This window comes from Callorhinchus milii, unplaced genomic scaffold, assembly GCF_018977255.1.
Source record: "Callorhinchus milii isolate IMCB2004 unplaced genomic scaffold, IMCB_Cmil_1.0 Scaffold1, whole genome shotgun sequence".
Classification (NCBI taxonomy): Eukaryota; Metazoa; Chordata; class Chondrichthyes; order Chimaeriformes; family Callorhinchidae; genus Callorhinchus; species Callorhinchus milii.
The window spans coordinates 102,587,634-102,612,292 of record NW_024704742.1 but is presented as its reverse complement, the minus strand read 5'-3'; the positions used below and the strand labels follow the sequence as shown (position 1 = coordinate 102,612,292).

Below are 24,659 nucleotides of genomic sequence, written 5' to 3'. Positions count from 1 at the left end.
AATGTGACAAGAGAGGTCGAGGAGGACGAGGAGGCAGAGGGAGCCCTGGTCGCACATGGTCAGGATGTCATTTGTGGCCAGAGCAGTTTCTGTGCTGTGGGCAGCACAGAAATCCGATTAGAGGGACTCATGGTGGGAGTGAGAGGAAAGAGCGAAGCTGGGAAGCAACGGCTCTCTCAAGGACCTTGGATAGGAAGGGTAGATTTGAGATGGGCCGGTAGCTAGATAGCTGTGACAGGTCGAGGGAAGGTTTCTTCAGGGTGGGGGTGATGGTGGCTGTTTTGAGCGGGAAAGGAACAGTGCCAGAAGACAAGAAGAGGTTAATGATGTCCGTGAGTAGTGGGGCAAGGAGGTGGAGCTGAGATATAAGGTGAGGGAGCAGGTGGTGGACTACAAGAGACAGCATGACCATTTTCCCTTTAAAGTAGCTACAGTTCGATTAGATAATTGTTCTATACTAACAGTACTCAATTTTAGTCTCATTTCACCAAGATACTGCACTCCAAAAGATACTTTTCACATAATATTCCTCTGCTATAATTTTATCATGTTTTGCCAAACATGGATCCATATTCATCTGACCAGTTATTAAATCTCTAGAACTTCAAATCTTTTTGCTTCCCAGCACAACATTTGGATTAAATTTGCCATATTCCTAAACTCAATTCTTTGCGATTTAGGAGTTTATACACATTGGAAACCATTTGATTAACAGGGTGGCGAAACGTTGAATCCCGGGAATTGGCAACATCCAATAAAAGTGAGCAAAATGTAAACTGAATACAACATCAGGAGTCAAGAAGGATCAACACCGACCAATAAGACTCAGCAGAACAGTCGGTTTTATTACATTATTTAATAATTAAAGAGTTTTTTTTACAACATACATTTGAGTTGTGAATTGGATGTTAGGGACGTGGAGCTGAGGGAAAGATTGTGTTGACATCACAATATTTTACATATTACACAACCAGAATCTGACTGTTGTATCTAAGAGTGTATATCAAGGGTGAGTTCCAAAGGCACGCGTAGGGGCAGAGAGGGATGCACAAAGACTGCCAAAACAAAAAGGCAGCAAATAGCTCAACTACCATTCATTTACATAGGACATCACATTTTTGAATCAAATTAACTCTGTGAGTACCATATTGGCCTTTCAATATGAACTTATCAGAACTCTTGCATAAAGTACTGCAATACATTTCTCAAGTTAAAATCCTAAAAAATACATTAAAATTGCACCCAGAGAGTTAACTTATATACCATCACACAGAAGCAACAGAAGGAAGGTATGAGACCTCTTTTGCCTGAAATGTACACAGTTAAATTAAACTGTCTTGAAGTTTTACTTGGAAAGGAATGCAGCGACGATAGCTAACATAATGAAGTAATGACGATGAAGGACACGGAAGTAGAATATACATGCACCCTTGTTACACACTTTGGTCTAGTTCCTTATCGAATTATCTAGCTACCATTCTAAAAACTAGCTGACTTGCAAGTAATTGTCCAATTGAAAAACCAAACTGCAAAAAGCAAAATAAAAGTACAAAAATAAAAAAAAGGAAAATAAGGGAGAAAACAAAATTTGTACAGAACGGTAGATTTCAGAACCTCATTTCCACAACAGGTTTGACAATTATTTAACAGATAAAAACAAACACTCTATTCAGCGTGATTCAGAAACTGAAAACGAAAAAGAAAACAATAATTAAAACCAGTTGTGCCAAAAGGTTTTCTGTATCCTTCTGGGTGCTCTTACAGCAGTGATAAAACAGCAGGAACCAGCCTGCTTTAAGACTGCCTTTGCCAATTCAATTATCATTTACTATGTAGGTTTTGTGGTGCCTTTAAACGAAGCACAAGCCAATCAGATCACAATTATTTGCCCGCCATCCACACAAACCATATTAAAGCAGATCCGTCTGTCTGAATTATCTAGTGGGAATACATCGTATTACAGTGCTGAAATGAAATATATATATATAAAAAAGAAAAATCACATCCAGAGAAATGCAATTGAACTGCACAAATAGGCAGTCGTGTGTGTGTGTGTGTGTGTGTGGAGAAGGGCAGGGGGTGCAAGATTGGCACGAGCATAGCATGAACATCATCAATTGTGATTTCTCTGGGGACTGGGGATTAAAACTGTATTTGCTTTCAAACTTGATTTCATTCCAAAAAATGGGCCAAACCTAGGTAGAAGAAGCACAATGTGTGTATGTGTGTGTTGTGTGTGCGCTCACATCTGTGTGTTATTTAAAAAGGAGAAACGTGTTTGCAGACTACAAGCTAACTGTACACAATTGATGTTGTAAGGCACAAATTTACACATGGAAGAAAAAGAGGCTTGTCACACAGATGTATTCCCAGTCAGAACCAGCGCGATAAAAGTATGATTTATGCATGGTAACAGCTTGCTTTTCAGCAATATGCCAGCTCCACTGCGATGCTCGGCTGTCCCACATGCAAAGCTGAGCTGACTGGCACATGACACGTTTGCACCCTTGTTGCAATATCAGTTACTGATAAGACCAAAAGGACCATGAAATCCTCATAACATCCTCTTGCTAAAAGATGGTGTCGCCATCTGTGTGCATGGATTCAGAGTTCTTTCCTCTCCCGCTTCCTCATTCTCAGGAGGACAAACTGGGACATTTTCATAGACACGTTACTCCCCCCTCCCTCCCCACCCCACCACCTTAAGCTCACCACGGATGATGAAATGAACCTGTGACCACCTGGCACAATAAAATAAATATCCCCTTCTTCCTTCCCCCTTTCCCCCTCCCTCCCTCAGCACTTTGATAACCCTGCCAGCAGCGGAGTAGAAACACTGAGCTCAGATTTCCACCTCCATATTGTTAGTGGATTGTTACTTTTTAAAAAAGCATTGAATGTCTCCAGTTAATTGACTTGACTTAAATAATTACAAACATCATTACATTTTAGACTTCTTTGTGATTTTTCTTAAGAGATATCCATAAACTCATTTGAAGGAGTCAGTCATATTTTTGAAATAGCACTTAAATAATAAATACCAGGAGCTATTAAGTGTTAATAGTCACATTAATCATTACAAGGAGGACAGTAGCAGAGATGTAGGCTGAAGCCTTGCCTAAGAGGCAGTATTCTGCTGTGACCAAGCGGATGTAACACTGAGAGGCATTTCACAGTATCTGCAAACAGTAAACTTCAGCCATTTCTTTAAGTCCAAGATGACTTCTTCAGTGCTTTGATTTCAAACATCTCCCAAGAGACTAATATGCTGTTGGGTCAAGAAGACATGACACTTTTTTGCCACAGTTTTGTGCTTTTGGCTCATCATTCCATTCCATTAGTGTGCATCGATTGTTAACCCCCCACTTAGACAGCGGCAGTCCAATAGCTGCTAACCCCAACCTTTCAGACACTGAGTTCAGTAGCTGTTGCAGTTGTAAGAAAAGATTCCACTTTTCCCAGGGAGAAGGGGGAAAACATCCTCAGCTTATCATCAGCTTTTTATTTTTGTAAAACAAAACCGGTGTTGCGGTTGCAAAGCACTGACTCAGAAAGCAGGGTCCATGTAATTTCCTGCCTTCCGTCAGGATTATGTACACCCATCATTTGGCTTCATGGAGTTTGAAAGGGGAACAAACATAGGTTTTGGTGGGACATCCGGTTTTAAAGAGGCTGTGCGTTTGACTCCTGATCTCGGCAGAGAGTTGTACGCTGCATTGATGCTCGACCTCCTCGATATGGTCACAGCCTGCGTCTGAGACTGGCCTGCGCTCACGAGCATGGAGTCCACTCTTTGTGGTGCAGGAGGTGGATTCTCTCCCCTATTAAAACTCTGGTTCCTCGAAAGGTGAGAGGAATTGGAGGAGTTAGTATTGTGGTTTCTTTTGAATGCTGATGTCTGAGGATTTCTTTGCAAGGAGTTGCTGGGATAGTTTCTCTTGTATTCAATTGCATATGAAGCAGAAGGGACGTCCAGTCGCTTGCCCAGACCATTATGAGGCAAACCCGAATTATTGGATGCAAGAGAGGCTTCTCTTTGAGGGACTTTGGGTGGTATGTGATCTAGGCTCGCTACCAATCCATGACAAGGGCTTTTCATACTTCTATATTCTAGTGTGGCATTCTGGTCTTCACTAGTCATGTGCCCCATGTCTGATCGGTGCCCTTGATCTCCATATTCATGCTGGAAGCTCTGTTGAGTGGTTGGAAGGACCACAACACTTGGGATGTGGTTGGGCGATGCATGGAGAGGCAGATCCATGGAGATGACTGGGGATCCCATGGATCCCAAGTCTTTCGTGCAGGCATTGATCAGGTTCTGGTTCCTCTCCCACTGGCTGCTCCCGCGGCTCATTCTCCTCTTCTGCTGCAAGGTGGGTGTAGACTCCGGAGTCGGCAGGGCCGTCAAGTCCAAATGGTGCTGGTCAGCTTTGATTAGTGTTCTGGTTGTGCCATTAGGAGTCACCATTCTACCGTTGTGCATCAGAGGAGTGAGCAGAGCTTCTGGTTTGGGATCCTTTGTCTGTGTATCAAACAACCCACCGAGTTTGGTGACGCTGGCCATGGAAGCTCTGCGTGAATGAGACGACTCTTTCTCCTTCCTCCGGCTGAGGTCGATGTCTCGCCGCCGATGATCGCATATGCAGTAGACTATGATCCCAGAGAAAACTGCCCCCATGATGAAGGCGAGGATAACTGCAATGGCCAAGAGGGTGACCGGAACAAGCTGATCGTGGCCTTTGAGGTAACTTTCGCGAATTACTCCTGAAACGTTAGACATTAGACAGAGTTTAGTGCACAAGAAAATCATTGCCATTCTCTTACACACTCACACTTACAGGTCATGGAATCCTCAGCCTGCACAACACCATTTTGCAACCTATAAAATAAAACATTATCTCCTCTCTCACGGCAGCTACTCACTTCTGAGTGATGAACATTCATGTGACACAGATATTCAAGTACTATACAAGGCTGCTTCATTTTCCATTGGAGCCAAGTCATGTACAATAAAAGAGCAATAAAAAGCCTCACGCCCAATGCAGCTGTTTTATGCTATTAGGTGGACTGTACAGTTAAGATTCAAAAACTTGGAGAAAGGAAAATCAGCATAATGGTCAAAGTGAACTGTGGCCTACAAGTGCAAGCATGTGCACAACTTAAACAATGCAGTTTCTCCTCTAGTCCCACTGCTCCTAGTTCTTACACAGTTTACAAAGAAAATATCACAATAATATTGGGCAGAATTCTTGTGAAACCAAACTCCAGTGGGACATATGATCTAGGATACTGGGCTGTAACTTACAAAACCCCTGAGAACCAGAGGGTGCTTCCAAAGCTATAATCTGAATTTCTTCACAACAACAAACAGCCAGTGGAGTTGTGAATATTACAAGGCAAATATATGGACAAAGCAATACTATGCTGGGTAGCTCAGGTAAAATCAGAAGGGTCTATGTTTAAGTACTGATGAAACCACTCAGCCATTCACCCTTTTGAGTTTCATATGTCAAAAAAGGAAGGCAAGCCCAACTGAGCAAAGCCCTGGAGGTGGGCATAGTCCATGTAAATCACTGGCAGTTTAATATTATCTGAATTGTAGCAGCTTCTGCAAAAGGTCAGTCAGTTGGCCTCACGAAACCTCAACTAGCTGTGCTCTTCAATAAGTCTAAGCAGTGGGCTTATATTATGCATCATGTGATGACGTGTAGAATAGGAATGAAATGTGCCCAGATTTATGTAAAAAAAAATGCAGAATTAATCCTTTGCATTGGCTGTCAATTATGAAATTAAAGATATCCGTAATTTCTTCTGTGCACATGGCTTACATATGGTGCATAATAGACGGCTTTGGCCTTGAAACAAAGCCCGAGGTTGAATAAAATGCTCACTTCATGGCAGCATTCCTACAAGTATCTGCAGTTCAAAAAAGGAGTAGACTTTAGACGAGTCGGTAGGTGAGTTAATTCTGGTCACCAAACGAGTCATTAAAGTAATACTAATCCTTGCATTTGACATAGCACCTTTCGTCAAAGGATGAGTGGAGAATTGCTCCCAAAAAAGGAGGGGGAATGAAAGCATCCTGCCCTGAGAGAGGGGAGGGGAGGAATCCTGCCCTCGGGAGGGGAAGCGGGAGTTGGGGGGATCCTGCCTCGGAGTACAGAAGGGGAGTCCTCCCCTCGAAGAAAAGAGGGCGAGTGGGGAAGTCCATTACAGCTGAAACCGATGCTTACCGAAACTCGCTTATGCGATGCTCAGACACATGCACTGGTTCCAGCAGGGACCACTGAGTAGTTAGCAGAAATGAATTGTCCAGCTGATTGTTCCCTCCTGACCCAGAAGAGACCGGGGCAGATTGTAGTTGAAGTGCCCCCATTGTCACCCCGGCTGAAATCAGCTATCTGAGCCATGTCCAGGGCTCAGTAAGCCAGGGAAGGGTTGGTCTATTGATACTGAAACAAATAGTCCTTCGTGAAAGTTGCTGAGACATGATGATCGAGTGATTATTTAATTACACCCTCCGGCACTGTTACTCAATTGCATGAATGCAAACGTTCAGACTGTACAGCTCACTGCATTTTAAAATGTTTTGCATTTCAGCAAAGAAATGTCAAAAATAAAAACCCATGAATAATTCTATCTTAATTTACACTTTGCTAAATCACTATCCAATTGACATTAAATGCAGCTTGTATTTAAACAAAAACAGTAAATCCTTGTTAACACCAGCTGTGGGGTCAATATAAGGGCACAATTTATTTGTTGATGGGGGGAGTTGGGGGTCTGCTGGGTAAATGCAACCACACTCCATCTTGGTGTCAGCCGCTGAGCAGACACTATTTGTCAGTCTTTAAGTCACAACTTTCAAAACAATGCAGTCCAAAAAGGCCACTTAGTGAAGTAAATCTTTTCTCGAAGTCCACTGTTTTCCTTCAGCTAAATAGGCCATTAGATACACACCAATATTACACACACACACACACACATCTGTTTACCTCGGTCTTTAAATTACATAAATCACTGCATATAAGTAGTCATGGCCCGTAACATTTCCAAGTGAATAATGTCTGAATCATAAGCTAGAAACACATTGGTTCCGAAGTAATGGTGTGATGACAACCTGTATTAATTGTAATGAATAGGTTAGAATTCTTCATATTAATGGATGTCCAGCAGCCTGGGCTAACATTTGATGTAAAATTCCCACAAATGATCGAATACATCCTTTCAACAATATGCAAACCTTGTAAACAAAACATGTTAAAATATACACAGTGCTGGCTGTTACAGCAAAATAAACTATGAAAGATATTTACTTTGCAGGTTTACTGAGTAAACAGGAGCAAACACAACAAGAGTTTGGCAACTGCCCTGCAGGAGAGCTTATAGCCATATGGCAACAGTCAACCCTGCTGATCGGGACAAAAGCTCAGTCCACAATCTTGAGGGCACTGAGGTTTGAGTCTGCATCAAGGCTTTAGTCTCTTTTTCCACCAAGCCTTCCAATTAGTGGGAAGATGGGAACATTGAGCACCAGATAATAGTAGTTGTCATAAGCAAGAGGCAGCGGTCTTCATGTCTGCCTTGATAATAAATTACAGATGGCTCAGAAATTCAATCCTGTCTGTACATTACAGTATATCAGTTATGAGAGTTATGAGAAAACTGCATTGCAGAATGGAATTGTATCTGCAATCTCACTTGTTCAAGAGAATATCACAAAGTGGCACACGGATACAAGGTACAGATATGAAAGCTCTCTGGCATCAAATTGGATAAACCAGCAATTCTAAACCCCTGCATGACATGAGTGCAATATCCATACCATACAGACAAAGAGACTACACAAGCTCCCAGTCATCGGAGGGTTCGAGAGATGAAGGGGAGGGAGAAGAATATATTGTTGACTCAAGACACAATGAGAGAGATCAGGAACTGCTACGTAAGGACTGAAAGTGCATGCGGGTAGAGATCAGAGAGAAAAGAAAGGGAATGGTCAATTCCTAAAAGGAAAAAAAAGGGTTTTAGTTGTACTGTACTTTGAAGTGAATTTTCCATTTTGGTTGTTAGTAAGAATCGTACTACATACTGTGAGGCCTTGGGAACATTTCATACAGGGTGATGAAATGCTCAGTGGAAGGGAGGTCTTGAATACAATGGCAGCAGAAAGGAGGGTTAGACTGGTGAGCAACAATCAGTTGTCACTAAAGGTGAGTCAATGATCAGTTTATTACAAAAATATGGCAGCAAGAAGCATACTCTGAAATTTTTTTTGTTTAAGTTATAAATGGTCGACTCAATTTGACTGTACAAATTCAACAGGATTTTAAGCAAACAAGAGTTGGGCTATTTTTGATTGTTNAAAAAAATTCCAGAGTACATTTAAGTACAAGAAGCTGTTGCATACACAATGCCGTGCCTATGTGAAGCCACCAGTCAGGTAATTCTGTAAAGTCCGTAATTTTTCATTTTGTTTCAAAGAAGAAATAACTGGAAGATGGCTGAACATATGGGCACGCCATGAACCAAGGAGCCAGTGGGAAACACAGAAAGCAAGTGGTTAAAAAGGAGCAATATTCAGCAACACAGCAAAGGCACGGAGACAACGGCAGATGGAGTCACACCGCACACGCTGATTTCATTCTAAAAAAAGTGACCGGATGCAAGTCAACAGAGTGATAAACAGGAAGAATCCCCATGCAGCACGGTGCAAAACAAACTGAGGGGACAGACAGAAGTCCAGATAAGTGTGAAGAATAAAAAATCATGGCACAAAGTTTTTTTAAAAAAATCAAATCCATTTTCCAATCAAACCATCGAGTGCAGTTGACACCAAGCTTCACTGACAATTTAGCGGATTAAAGCACACCCACACCACAGCACCCAATCCATGCAGTCACCTCTGCTACCATTGTTTTTCGCACGCAACAAACTGCTTCCAGCTTTTGCACAACATATTAGATCGAGCTCCACAGAGCACTGAATATTAAGAGACCCTAATAAGGGGCCAAGATTCTTGGCTCAGCCCATTCCCTGAAATAACCACAGTTGAGCATAAAGAGAACTAAAGCCAAAGGAAAATATGAAGCTTAGATGTTGGAATTTTTGCCAATCCATGTTAAGGGGTGTACGTACGGACCCATTTCATTTTTGTGATGACATTTTCTTTCTTCGTTGTTACCCTCACCTTTCATGTCAGGTACATTTACAAAGTAGCCTTACTCTATAGATAGTACTTTCCACTTTAAGATACATCAAGCATTAAATGACTAACAATATCACCTACCTCACCTACCCTTGAAGTAAGTTTCCAACTCGCATTATTCTCAGGCTTCTTGATAATGCTGAGCAAGGTTTGTCAGTTCACAAGATCTAAAGCTCCCTAGTTTCATTCGTTTTTATCTCCCCTTGGTTTATGCTCAACTGGGATGTGCTGAGAAAAACACAGTTTATTGTAGGCACCGAATAGTTCTAATAATAATATTGTGTGGTGTACACCTATTAGGATAATGTACTGAACAGGCTTGAAATGAAGTGCTTTTTAAACAAGAAATGTCCTCATGAAAGTCAGTGATGTGGAATGTGTTTTTCCAACCAGATTAACTGTGAAGAACTTGCATGCCAGGTATAACATGGGCCAGATACAGTCATGCTTCAGTAAATTATGATGATGATGGGATTGAAATTCTACTTGGGGTCTAGATTTACTCTATTTATGTAGCATTTCAGAGAGTCCAGAATTTAACAAATTCTTAAATACAGCCTTATTTCTGAAGTGGTTTCTTTGCAAAAATAACAAAAGTTCTTTTGTTTGATAGTGGGTTGTCTCAAAGCGTTTCATGGGATTCACTCTAAACTGTAGTGAGTGTGTATTTTGAAGGCAAACATGGTAGCTCATTTTGGTCACAGCATTGACTCACAGAAAACCATGAAATGAATAACCAATTTTATCTGGGAGATTGTTGGCCAAATTGCTTTCGAAAACTGGCTTCAAATTAAAGACTGAATTCAACAATGTGCCAATGTCTGCACACACTCATAAGCTTAGAAAACAAGAGTATCTCGACCCGGAATTTTATCTAAGATGTGCTTTAACCCTATCCTTACAAGGCATCCTCTTATTGGAGAGGTGTGAAGTTTCCCACTTCTCACACCAGCTATCCATATGGCTTTTTAGACATCTTGTGCTCTTGACTTGCAGCCACTAAGTCTGAGTTGAAACAATCTAAACTCATTTCATGGAGGACTCTTCATGGCCAACGGAAAAAAATACTTTCATCTCTTCATTCTCAGCCTGTTGTGAGCTGAAGTCCCTGAGATAAGACTTGACTATGTACCTGACCTGCACAAGGTCTTATGACTAAACTGTGCTGTCAATTCAAAGCTTGTCAGATGTAATTCAATGTCAAGCCGCCAGTGTGCTGTGGTGTACCAGGAGTACAGCGTGCTGCAGCATATACGTGCTCTTCCCATCGCGCAAGGCAGGATGTGCTTTGTGTCTGGGGATGCTGTACACAGGGACGTCTCATCCAGTCCTTCACAGGACATGCTGGGTGTAAGGCCAGCATTTCCAGTGGGTGGGCAGATCAGGCTCCACATCTATATATAGATACGTCCCAGATGGGGAGGAGGGAGGGAGAAAGAAAATAATTATTGGGAATAAACAAACATTTGGAAAATAAATAGGGCACAATTTAATAATAACAAGCATTTGAAACTGTATGGATAGATTTTGATTTTAAAACGTTACAGCATATTGGAAAATGATAGCGCAATGAGATAAAGACTGAGGAATATTGAGTCTCGGTGATGGGTTGGTAAGGTGAGAAAAGTGATAGTGTTGCTTTCAGCCTGTTCATTACACAACTCCATCGGGTGAATGAAATGCCGGTTACAGTTACCTGGGAATGACGCCAAGAACCAAGCAGGAATCCCCAATTTATTGTTTCTTAATTTTGAAAGTTACCATTAGGTTGGGTGCAGCTGGAAGCAGCTCCATTGTGGTTCAGCCCCACCACAGGAAAGAAGGGCTTCCAAGGCCTTACCGTTTGTATCATGGCGATTGGGTGGAGGATTGGCCACGTACGGGTCAAGGTTTTCTGAGGACACAACAACATTCTTCTGATCCAGCATCCTCCCCAGAGCATCATACCCCTCCTTAACTGCTGTAGGAGGGTTGGTGGTGGAAAAGGCAGAACTGAAGCGGCCTGTCATTATTGTAAACACAATCAAGGTCATTCTATTCGATTAAGGATAAGATTTGACATTATGTAAAAAGTGAATGGCGGGGGGGGAGGAGGGGAGGGTGAAAAGAGAAAGAAAAGAGAAAAAAACCCTCAACTTCACTACCCTCATCAACTCAATTCGATGGTTACATTTACTCCTGTTTCTCCCATTGAAGCCAATATACAGACCAGATACATGCAGCTGTGACACTGGTGTCTAAAATGAATCGAGCAGCATCAGCACCATGTGGCTAAGAGCACCGCATGCGAAGTAAACAGCGTCTCCTCCAGGGCATCCCCAGGACGTCACACGAAGGTTTGGGTTACAATGAGATTTCAGCTCCCAACTGAAGGCGTGTGTGACGTCCATGATTGAGGGAAAGACATATGGAACATAGAGGGAAGAGGGGAGTTGTGCATGATGTATGGGGAGAGACATGTGAAATGTACAGGGTGGGGAAGGCATGCAGGATTTACAGGAGGTGAGACATGTATGACAGGGGGATTAAAGTCGCTGTTTAAGTATTTTATCTGCAGCCACATAATGGTAATGCCACTCGAGCACCTTTCAGATGGCAGTGGATGGCAAGCTGCCGGCACGTCCCAGTTGTGTGACAGCAGTTTGCAATAGCCGTGACAGCCACACAATGGGCTTCTTGAGAGACAGCAAGATTGAAGCAAACATTTTAAAGGTTGTTAACTAGGATTTTGCCACAGGACTGTCCTTCAGTCTGCAGCAGCAACTAATCATTAAAAGGATTTATTTTGCTTGCCGCCACAGGCTGAAAGACTGCTCTGACAAGGCCACTTCATCACTCACGATCTGCCATGATAAGAAGCGGTGCTTTAGCCACTGACATTAATAGTGTGGCCTGAGGCTGCATTTATATTTCAGTAAAAAATAATCATGGGGGTGGGGGGGCTGTGGGGATGCCACCAATACTACCTTGGTCTCACAGAAGAAACTATTTACAAGAAAATAGATTACTGGGAAACACGCTACATCTCTCTTAAAGACAACAACTGTAAACTTGAGTTTACTACTGGCAGACTATAATTCCCTGTAATTAAATGATATATTACAAAGTGTGCATGAATTATACCTTGTCAGTGTGTAAACGGCGTATTAGAATGATGTTTACTCATTACAGTTACCTCGACTTTTCATAAAGTCACCTAATCCTGCTTTCTCCTACATTTTAACGTTCTAATAAAACTTCTTTCTCCCCCCTTGAGCTTATCATCTTTTATATTATTTTATATACAAACCAGATATGACAGTAGGCTAGGAGGAAATTCTGCCCAAAAGCAGATTACAGTGCGCTAACTGATTGCATCTGGGAGATATTCACAACAGGAAAGCTTATTAAATACAGCTGTATAAGCTGCCTGCTGATTTACATCTCCACAGAAACTTATGCACAATCTAAAGAATGTTCCAGAAATTAACAGGATCGGGTAAGAAAGCTCTTAAATAAACACAACACGTGATGTGTGGTACTAAGCTACACAGAATAGTTACAATTCCGATCCCTGGTCTGTGTTGAGGTAACTGGCCTCAGGCAGGGCAGCACAGGGGAAAACTGCAGTGGGTTTAGCATCACCAGGCTGGGAGGCTAGTATTAGTGCTGATTCTAGTCCTCAGCCTGGGTTCCTGCTCTCCTTACCATCCCTGGTGGGGTATTGTTTGTGGACAGCAGGCGAGGGAAGGCTAGGATTGGCAGTGAAGCCCTTGATTGTTGAATACATAATGATATTTCAGAATAATATTATAATTCACTAATAACAACCCATACATTTTTCATAGCCTATGTCACAACGTCTCAAAGCGCTTCACAGGGGAATTTCTTTTGTTACTGTATTTTGCAGGCGAATGCAGCAACCAATTTGAATTTGCGCAATGTCCTCAGTCATGAAGTAAATGCCCAATGCTGCTGATGCTGATTGTCTAGGTTCACACATAACAACGTGCTGGTTGAATGAGGTACCAGAGCCCAAGCCGTGCCTGTGGAACCGCAGCACACCCCGAAACTCTGGAACACTCTCCCTCAATCCCTCCGCCTTGCCCCCTCTCTCCCCTCTTTCAAGTCCCGCCTGAAAACTTTCATGTTCGAACGTGCTTACAGCTGCCTGCCCCCTTCCCCCGGCTCGGAGTCAGGCTCCGCCAATGTTAAGCGCTCTGAGACGCTACCCTGCGTGGAGGGTGCTGTATAAGTACAAGTTGTTGTTGGTGGTGGTGTTATAGCACAACTCACTGCCTTCAGGAGAGGAGGGTGAAAAAGGAGGGAGGGCCGTTATTAAGCTCTTTAATACACTACATATTAACACCCATTGCAAAGAAAATAAGTCAGAACTCAAGCTTGTACCTCTGGTAAACCTGTTTAATTTCTGGAATTATCCTCTTCTTATAGAGATACAAGTTAAGCGTTCCAAGATGCTACCCGAGTGAAGGGCACTATCATGAAGAGTGCAATATAAATGCAAGTTGTTGTTATTGAGTTTACGAGAAATTTGTGATGTGAAATGTCTCACATCACACCTGAAGTTTAAGAATAGACAATAAGCTAGGAGAGGTCCAGGGTTATATTATCAACAGTAACTAAGCTAATTCTATATATTTTTATATTCAGTGTGTTAGACAAAACCAGAGCTGGATTAAGGCAGGACAGTAACTTTGAGTAAGCTACAATAGGTTGTTCACCAAATGCCATGGGCTTGCACTATGCTAATACTTTACTAAGACAAGTTAAAGTTTCGCTCTAAATCGATACTACAGGCAAAAAGAAATCTAAAAGCAAGAGCAAAGCAGGGTAAAGCTCAGCTAAAAGGTCTACAGTATTCAAATGAATTGATAGGAAGGTTTATATCAGATTGAAAGTCAAAGAATCAAATGGGAGAACCAAAGCAAAACACTGACCATGTGCTGCATCGTGAGACATTTCATGATCTTGTGGAGTAGTAGAAAGGTCTATAAAGAAAACAAGGGGGGAATGGAAAGACAAACCATATATACGTGTCAAAAGAAAAGAAATAGGGTGAATAAAGGATGATGGTTAATAAAAAAAAGTCTTACATGAATACGAACAGAATCTTTGCCTCCCCACCCCACCCCGGCCACAATCGTTACAGTGTTAACAGATGCTGGTGCCAACAGTTAGTGTATGATAGAATCACAACACGCTTACCATTCAATGCCACGAAGGAGTCTGGAAAAAGAAAACAAAAGAAAAAGTAGAGTTTGTAGGAACGCTGAGCTCCACAAATTAAAACTGTTGCAGGGTCACCCTACCAAGACTCCCCTCACCTCCCCCCACTCCACCCGTTTACAATGTAAAGGCGCCCTGTGATAAAGTGTTCAAAGTGATTTGGAAATGGCAGCAAACTGTTAATGGGATTGTAAAGGCAGCAGAGAGTAGACGGTGCAGTGCTAGTATCAAAGGAGAAAGGAAAAGGCTTCACCATTGAATATAGGGAGGGGCAGGGATTTGTTGGTGAGTTTATTCCTCTCAAACAAACATTGAACAGATTTCACTTCTGTGGGAACTGTTCAGCTAAATGTTTAGTACACACTTCTGTAAAAGTGTGTGGTTTTCTCATGCCACATTCCCATTTTCATTCAAACCATGCTGCTATTTTCTATATCCAAGCAGCCAAGAGGTCAGAGTAACATTTCTCAAACTAATTAGAAAGGGTATGTTGCAATTCGTTCATTCCAAAATACCTAGGGACAAAGGTAAAACATATTTCTACTAGCAAAGAAATAAGTTTACCATGAAATACCTGCAGATGGAAAAGAAGTGACTGACTTTATTGAAAGGATCCCTAAACTGCCTTGCTTTAAGCAGTCAGAATATTCACATCATGAGATATTTTCAAACTATTTCCTCAAATTTCCTTATTTTAACCAGCAGCATCTATTCTTTTTCAATAATATTTCAGATCACGAGTTCTGCACTTAACAAGACAATAAGAGAGGGAGCCAGATATCATCAGGCAGGAACACTCGTACAATTAGAACGCATTTCACCACTCTGTTCAAAGAACACAAAGCTAGCTGTAAGTGTTTCTTTGCCCATAAAATACAGTCAATTCACTTAACAGTATATTCTGTGAAGTGCTTTGAGACGTCTCAAATAAGACGTGATAAGGCGCTGTATCAAATTCAAGGATTCTTATTATTATTTTAAAATGAAAAGTGGGGGCGGGGGTGATAATGTATGGAACTTCTGTGATTGGCATGTATCGATGAGTGAGCAAGAGACAATCTTTTAAAGATACAGACTGGCCCATTGAGATGACTACCTTTTGTCATTTGGGAATTTTCACACTGTTAAGACTCGCTCTTTAGTTCAAGCACTATCCTGTTGAAATAACATTGTTACTGGGACATCAAAAGTATCTTTAACCCAAGAAAAACATGGGTTTGCTTACTTTGGCAATCTCCCAGACCATCTGTGTTGCCTTGCTCAATATCTTGCTCAAACCCGGATCTAAAAGAGAGAGAGAGGGGGATATCAACAGTCAGGAACACCAAAAAGCCAAATATTTCCTCTTAGGGCTCAGAAAATAAAACAGAAATATACCCCAACAAACAACAAGATCCATTAAGTGCCGAATGCTAAAATTTGTGCTCTTTTAATTGCTTGAGATTCCCATTGTTGACCTTCATATGCCTGGTGATTTTTCTCCGTGCATTAAAGTTACATCTTTGTAAGTGTGTCACTCTTTGTTCAGTCTGATCCCTAACATTAAGACCACCAAGGAATGACATTCTAAAAATAGAACCAAAAAAGGCCAACAGGCCAATTGCTGCTATTCCCAAATGACACACAATACCCCAGGGAATCTGCAAGAATACCCTACAAACAATCCAACAGCATTCACTTTGAAGAGCCCAGCATTTGCCAGAGGCTCAGCCCTGACCCTCGCTTGTATCCCTCACTTCTACTCGGTTAATTTCTCAGGTCAGGCCGTTTTGCACTTTCACCTTTTTTTCAGCTGTTACTTACTTAAACGCAGGAGACAACTCTGCACAAACTCCTTTTTTTAGCCAGCCGCAGTAAGGGTCTCGAGAAGCAATACATGTCCTGGGGAAAGGCAGAAATGTTAATCATTTAGTGTTATCATTGTGGATATAAACCTAGAACAAGAGGATTTCCTGCCCATACACTTTAGCAATGAAATGCCATGCCAAATCAAATCTTATAAGGTAATTGACAAGACAACTCTCAACTCACTTTTTGCACCTGCCATGACGCTCGCATCGAGCCAGAGGTACCTTCACCACACACGTGGAGAAGGCCACGTACAGGGAGTCGCTGAGCTTGTCCAGCTGCATACCCACAATCCTCCGGTCTTCTACGCCATCTGTGCTGCACCTGACAAAAAAGGCAACTAGTAAGTGAGAATGAAATGTAGTCACTAGCTCGGCTGTCTGTCACCAGGCTGTCTTGTTATAACCATGTGCACAATATGCTCCTTCAACTGGCCTGCCGCTCGCTCAACAGAAATGACAATAACATGCCTCCTGCACAATCGGAGATGAGCTGTTCTCATTAGCAGATACCCATTGTGAAGTACCAGTACACATACTTCTCTGAATTGTAGATGTTAATCTCTTCCAAGAAGACGCTGTCATTGATGATGCCAATGCCTGTTTTGGCAAGGAACTTTAAGACAACTCCTCTCTCTGACCCCAGAAAAACCACAGTGTAATTCTGGTAGGGCCCAGCTGCATTATCCACGGCAATTTTAGTCAGTCGATATCTGCAGAAGCAAAGAGAGAATGTTCAAGCTAATGTGAAGGTTTTGAAAGTGATGCACATTAAAAATTCTGATGAATCTTAAGCTTTGCTCATAAAATATCTCATGAGAGAGTAGAGTGTAATTTAATATAACGTTCACATAGAGCAGAATCCTTGCAGAGAGGAAGTCTGCAGTAACCCAAGGCAGAGTTGGAAGTGGAGTCCATTGATTGTCCTAAGCATTGCTAGCCAAACTAGCAGGGTAGTTCTTGCTGGACATGTCATGTACTCCACAATTATCAATTTTCCCCACTGGATGCATATTAAAACAGTACCCAGGAAAATGATAGTGTTACTGGGGCCTCACAGTGTAAACTGGGTAGTGACCTGAAGCTGCAATACCAAAAGCCCAAACTCAACAAAATGCAGCAGTTTCTCCACACTTGGATGAGGCTATTTAGTTATGTGGACTGACAGTTTTGTCAGGAACTATTTATTGACCATTTTAAGGTGCCTTCACTCACGGAGAGCGTGCGTGTGTAGAAAGTCAAGTCAGCAGCAAATATCAACTGTGCTTCTTACATGCTTATGTCGTGCACAGAAAGTGACTCTGTGGCTGACAGCCATTTTGGCTTTGTACCCCTTTACAACACTATGCTTGGGTTTATAGACTCAAAACAATAAGTTATAATGTTTTTTTTCCATATATGGGAATCACAGCATGTTCACTGTTTAACAGCTGTGCTTCCTTTAAGTACACGTTACTCCAAATTACACACTAAACAAAACACTTCCCTAGCAACTAAGCTAGAAGATCTTCACTGATGACTTAAAACAGTCCCCAAATACACAGTTGGAAAAGAACCAAATTATACGTTTTTTCAAACATTGTCAGATTGCCCACAGGTAAGTTTACATTTAACTACTTGATGCACAGAGAGTGATGAATGTAGTCACGGGGAGTCGGCAATTCAAGAGGGAGAAAATCTCTGGATAGTTAACGTGCAGTGCAAATCTCGACTGATTTTCCCCTCCCTAAAAGATGAGGCCAAGCACAGCATTCCAACTACTGTCCTACCAATGATCAGCTGACTTATCTGTGTGGCTTATTTCGGACAAAGCAGTGGCTTTACCCATTAGCCTATCACAGAAGCCTATATATGATATTTGTATTCAGTCAGTACAGACAGTTGAATAGATATCACATTCAGCTTGTTCTGATTTTTACTTATAATAATAATCCTTGCATTTGATATAGAGCTTTTCACGTCTTCTAGACATCTCAAAGTGCTTCACAGAATATACTGTAAAGTGAATATACTGTATTTGTTGGCAAAACATGGAAGCCAATTGCACACAGCAGTGTCCCACAAACAGTCTTGGATTGAAATGATCAATTTTATTATTGTGTGTTTTTTTCTTGAGGGATTATTATCAGGCATGTGGAGTAAGGAAACTTTCCCAAGGTTTCGCCCTGCCGGGAATCGAACCCAGGTCTCTCACTTGTGAAGTGAGTGCTCTAATCGCTGAGCTACAGGACTCCAATTTGAAGCAATGACAAAATTTGGCTGATTTACAACAGGTATTTTGTACGATCACCCAGCAGTCCACACTGCCACAAAACCCACTGTTCAAATGCATCTGTGAAAATGTTCTATGGTGCCACGCTTTTCTTGATCCTCTGAATTTCTTTCTGCATAAAATGCACATCCTAGCTTCATTTAATGTCCACACACACACAAACACACGCACACACGCAAACACACATTCCAGCAAGCATGACTGGTTAGTGATCAGAAGCAGGAATAATTTATCCCCCCTATCTCTAGCTTGGGGCCACAAAGTCCACACGTGGTCTCTCATATCACCCCGACAATATTCTGCTAATACAACATAGAACCGGGATCAAAAGCAAGTCCTTCCCAGGCTGTACGCTCTAATTCCAAACCAGGGTGTGTATATACCCACTGAACCCTCATATAAAGCTTCAACTTCAAATATCTTGATGCAATAGTGAAGGATTAGTAGTTGTATTCAGTTATAATCCATCTTTTCTTTTTTGGTCCAGCTTTGCATAAAATTCCTCTGTGGATCAGAGATTCTGTTGCTCTGGTTCAAACCAATGCCAGACGAAGTCTGAACTGCATGAAAACAAGACTGAATGAAGAAGGCGTTGCTAACCTGACCATCGTCCTCTGAAACCACGGCCGGGTGTCGATTGAAGGGACAGCCTCGTCCAGGAGAGGGTGCGTTTTAATAAAGTTGAGGGTATCGTCTGGGAATTCATTGGAAGTCGCATATCTTTCGAGTAACATTGAACCTGCACAACATCCAGGCCTGCCATAGAACAAAGAGGAGGATTGTTAAGAAGCAGCCAAGAGGAGCCAGCAGTGCAGCCAGGTTTTGAGGATTATGGGTGCATTCTCACATGAGGTAGTAAAAAGGAAGTTAAACACTGCATCTCGTCCATTAAACTATTCATGGACTTTCTTTGGGTTTTAATTTTTGAATGGGAGTTGAAGACTGCTTTCTTCTGTAAGGCTTGGAGACTTACCAACAGCTCATGTGATCCACACTGGGGTAGCTGTGCTGCTGAAACATACAGACCCAGGGATTTTCTCCGCATCAATTACAGAACTTCAATCCACAATGTACACCATGTTCGCTTTTAATATTTTATCCGTGTCCCAGTTTCTTCTATTAATTATTTATCAAATAAACTGAATTACTCTTAGTGTCAATCACATTACATTCTTTCTGCGGTGGCTTTCTTTTTATTTATATCCATTAAGAAAAAGATCTGCAAATTCTGGTGAGGCTTAGCTGGTTGGTGTCTCTTCTAATTAAAGAAGACAACAAGGAGATTATGAATATCATAAAGTGAATGTAGGACCATAGATAGTGGTCTCCTTTCTCCTAACACAGAAGACTAGCAGTCAGTTATGTTTTGGCATAGTCAAAAAGCTTCAGAAACCTTCAAAAGATTTAAACCAAAGTGTTCTTGTGTATAGGAGGTTGTGTCATGCAGAGAGGTTTTGGTTGTAAGGTTCACACAATAGGGGTAGAAATTCTGCTTGGTAATTCCACTTCTATAATTCTTAAAAGAAATGTGCAGAAAACCATCTTTGAAATTAGGGCTGCATTTAAGAATTTGCTAAAATTCTGGTTGTTTTGAAACGCTAACTCAACATAGAAAATCTAGAAGAAGAAAAAAGCAAAATACTGCAGATGGAAAATCTAGATGCAAGTGGAAAGCTTGTTAGATGTAATAGGAGAAGGTGTAGAAAGCCTACTGTCGGAACAGCACAATCCAAATCTGGTTGCAACTTGCTCATGACTCTCTTTGGATATATTTTGCCAACTCTCATCAGGCTCCCTCTCTGCACCAGCAAAAGGGATCTAATCCTCCTGTCAAACATGAGAAAGCAGCGCTGACCAAAGACGAGAAAAAGTCTGCAGCCTGGACAACTACAGCAAAAGGAATTAGTGATGAGGATAGTAATGTGGCTGAAAGTAGAAATAAAAAGGGCAATTTTAATTTTCATATTAGTACAGCAGTCGAAGATAAGGTGATATTGTCCTTTTGCTGGAAAAATGTACAGAATTTGAAAAATAGAGGGACCCCCAAACCAATTAGTTTGAAGTAAATTGGGATTGGGAACAAGGAGCACGAGTCATCAACTTTTCAAATAAAATTAAACTTAATGATAATAATAATCTTTGCATTTGATATAATAATAATAATAATCCTTGCATTTGATATAGCGCTTTTCATGTGTTCTAGACATCTCAAAGCGCTTCACAGAATATGCTGTAAGGTGAATTGACCGTATATTTGTGGGCGAAAAGTGGCAGCCAATTGCGCACAGCCGTGTCCCACAAACAGTCGTGGATTGAAAATGACCAATTTATTATTGTTTTGTAGGAATTATTATTAGGCGTGTGGAGTAAGGAAACTTGCCCAAGGTTTTGCCCTGCCTGGAAATTAACCCAGGTGTCTCGCTTGCAAAGCGAGTGCTCTAACCACTGAGCTACAGGACTCCATTATCAAATATCTTTATCAAATAAAGAACTTATTTGATAAGGGACAACTTTCATGCAATAAACCAAGTCAAGTAAGAACAGCAGCTGAAGAATTTAGACTGCATCCAATTTAGATTGCATCCAACCCCAGTCCTTGAAAAAGACTAAACATTGATCCCTTAGAATAGACCAGAAATCTACTGCGAGGAAAATATTCAAATAAAATGAAAACAAACACTCCTATATATAGTGGTCAAAGCAACTTACATCCCTTTCTTTAATGGTTGTTCAGCATCTTTTGTGTTGTTAGCTCGCCCTTTAGCTGAATTATGGTTTTGTGATGAGATGAGGAAAAGGGTTGTATCATTTTCACGGGGGGAGGGGGAATCTTGAAATGATGAAAACTTTTATTAAGGACAAAATCATTACTGCTTTCTTCAGTGCAAATTCTTATTCTCTTTTTGTCCATTCATTCCAGCGGAAAACCATTTAGGACTGTTGCCAAGAAGCTTTTATACTTCCAAGGGTATGAATTTTTTAAAAAAACATTCCTGAGCGGCGCCAGCGTACCTTGGCTTAGGAACCCGTTCTTCAGCCACTGGTGTCCAAGTGGAATCCGAGGATTTCTGCTCTTTGAACCGACCAGTGAACACAGTGGCTACATCCGCCATGTCGTAGGCACAGACTGCTGAGCCAGGGATGCTGAAATGTGATGTTGACCAGAAGAAACACAAGTTCACACAAGAGCTATGTACAAAATTCATCTTTAAACCACAGTAAACTTGGCATCCTGTTCTGCTACAAACAAGCTACTCAGTAATGAGCTTTCACAGCTAACCTCGGAGGTCCTCTCACACTCACTCTCTCACACATGCACGCACACCCACGCACACACTTCTCTGGACACTGCTCCCTGCCGAGGACAAATGTTTTACAGTCTTGAATTTATTTTTAACAAGAAAACAATAACCATTTGGATGCTCGAAATTCAAACAAAAAGCAATGGACAACAGATATCAAGCCTCCCCCAAAAAGGCTGCATAAAAATTCTAGCCACATTCCAAAAGGATTCAGAAATATATGTATTATTTTCAGTATAATGTTTGTTTTCCCGAGATACTTAATGCAACAAAGAAAACACTAGGCTAATAGATAAACATTTATAAGTATTACCTCTATTGATAAACACTAGCTATTTTACAGAGTTAAAATGTAAACATATACTGTTACAATTTAATTTCATTTAAAACAGCAAACCACTGAACAGATTAAGAAATGGCAGATGATTAGCATGTGTGCTCTGAAAATCTTATTATGGGACCCCAGTAAAATTACATTTGACCTATTTGTAATAACAGCCTTCAGCCTACTGATCAGCACTGGCCATTTAAACAAGCACTGTTTCTTCAAGAAGACGAGGCTGCTTATTCTAACAATAGAAGTCTTACATTCCTCGAGGGAGATTTACCCCACACCATGTTTACCTGTTATATGGAGTAGAAAATATAGCTAGAACGACATCACGGCCATCAATATGGACAATATCTGTGACCGACTGAAGGATGTTGAAGTAAAAGTGCGAGTCTCCTGGTACGGAACAGTTCAGACGAGCCTTTATAAATGACGTCCATTGCTTCTCCAGTACTCTTTGAGAACCTCCCATGTCGTTTTTACACACCCGGGCCACTCGCGGGAAAATAACCTGAAGGAACAAAAGCACGAGTCTCTATCTCTCTCGAACCACCAATTACCAACACTAATTTAAGTAAGATTGTCCCTATCTCCAACAACGCCCCTGCCCACCCCACCACACACACAAATAAATCACATACAATAAAATTTTAATATAAATTGAAGCCAGGTTCCCAGTGGCACAAGAGTCTTGGTGCACTGGTGTGTTAAAGCATACTATTTATTCCTGCCAGCTAGATTCCCTTTCCTTTCTCAAATGGTTTGCAAATGGAGTAGGAAAAAAGTATCAAAAGTTTCCTTCAGCCATTACCAAGGGACCAGTGGCCTATATCACACACAGGTTCACCACAAATGAATGGTAAAGCCGAGTCCAAAAACATTATTTAAAAGGTAATTTGATAAATATTTGAGGAATATTGTATTAAAGTATATGGGGAAAGAGGGAGGTTATAGGATTATAGCTCCAATAAGGGAGCAACCACTAGCATGGACATGATGATCTGAATGGCCTTTCATTCTATCTTGATGTACAAACAACAGTATGTATAGGACAAGATCCTTACAACAGAGTGAACAAGCATTTAACTTGAAACTCACATGCAGGGAAGGATTTTGCTTTAAACATAGAGCATCTGGCTAGTGCTTTACTTTATGTCATTGTGCTTGTTGCCATTTACAACCACGATAGATCTAAAGGAGCTGCAGGCAGTGTTGCGGAGCAAGGTTAAACAAAGATCACCGGAGATTATTTGCTAACTGACGTGGAAACTAAAATGCAGTGGACAAAAGAGAAGTGGGTGAGAAAAGCGATTAGAATTTTAAACGTTGTTTGGTTAGGTACATCTGTAGTTGTACTTGTACTTACAGCAGCATTTTACAGAGATTGCTGTCTGCATCAGGTAAAGTGTGGTAACTCAGCCCTTTTGTGAGCCTGTCTTTTGCTTCTTATTGCATTAATCAGCACAGAAAGGAAAGAGCTGTTTGCTTTCAGCCCTGCCATCATTCTCCTTAAGGAGTATGGAAGCTATTCTTGCCATCCTTTCAGTCCATCCACTAACCAATCTCAACAGCCTGGTAATATTTATATCCAAGCAAAACAGGCTATTTCAATCCATTGACTTTTTGTGAGTTGACAGAAAACAGTTTAAAGGGATCTAGGAACCTCCTGCTTCATTATATAGACCCATGAGGGCTGATGCTGAAACTCGTCAAAACCTGACATTTTAATATCACAAAACAAATCCCTTTGGAGCCCCATAAACAGTAACTGCCTAGTCTCAAAACACATTTCCATGCAGATTACTCAGCTTTCAATATCCATCCCAGCCAACCTCAGCCCACTACATAGGAAGGTCTGGCTTTGACAAATAAACAGCCTTGGACACAAAAGCAACAGCACATCCGCAATTTCTGTGCCCAACACTGGAATTTTCTGCTACTATCGTGACCTTAAATAAACATGCAAACCCATCCAATCTTTTGTTCTCATACTCTGCCCTCTGTTAACACTCTTCCTGTTTATTCAGAAACTTGCACATCTGTCAGCACATTTCATTACAATAGTCTTCTGTGAAAGGCCAATAATTTTTCTATGATTTTTACTACGAATAAACAAGGTCTTCTTCCTACTTATTTGGCCAGTGAATCATAACCACTAAGTACTAGTCAGAGATATTCTTCAAGTCCCTGCTGTACAAATTGCCAACTGTGTCCATTATCTCTCCAAATCAGTTAAAAATTACAGAATTATTTCAGGTGATGCATATGTGCACAGATACTTTGACAAAGTAAACTACTCCATTTTACTCACAACAAGAGACGCACTCTTTTGCATTAATAATTTGGCTTTTTCTTTCTCTTCCCTTCTCCTGAAAATGCTGACTAGCTGTATTCCAGTACTCCTCTCAAACCTTTCCAGACAGCGAGGGCAGAGAGGCTTACAGCAGCAGTCACTGCACAGTGATCAGGAGTGGGA

General features: G+C 41.3%; 1 protein-coding gene across 1 annotated transcript in view; it reads right to left on the bottom strand.

Moving 5' to 3' along the window:
• Positions 1–841: 841 nt before the first annotated feature.
• sema6a (sema domain, transmembrane domain (TM), and cytoplasmic domain, (semaphorin) 6A) overlaps positions 842–24,659 on the bottom strand; it is a 49,772-nt gene continuing 25,954 nt past the window's right edge. The window contains exons 10-20 of the mRNA XM_007897367.2: positions 22,477–22,694; positions 21,563–21,694; positions 19,151–19,306; positions 16,818–16,991; positions 16,463–16,603; positions 16,235–16,312; positions 15,657–15,715; positions 14,411–14,431; positions 14,143–14,193; positions 11,046–11,207; positions 842–4,764 (exon numbers count right to left, since the gene is read on the bottom strand). Coding sequence (XP_007895558.1) covers positions 3,590–4,764; positions 11,046–11,207; positions 14,143–14,193; positions 14,411–14,431; positions 15,657–15,715; positions 16,235–16,312; positions 16,463–16,603; positions 16,818–16,991; positions 19,151–19,306; positions 21,563–21,694; positions 22,477–22,694 — 2,367 coding nt within the window. The 3' untranslated portion in view covers positions 842–3,589. The remainder of the gene's footprint in view (positions 4,765–11,045; positions 11,208–14,142; positions 14,194–14,410; positions 14,432–15,656; positions 15,716–16,234; positions 16,313–16,462; positions 16,604–16,817; positions 16,992–19,150; positions 19,307–21,562; positions 21,695–22,476; positions 22,695–24,659) is intronic.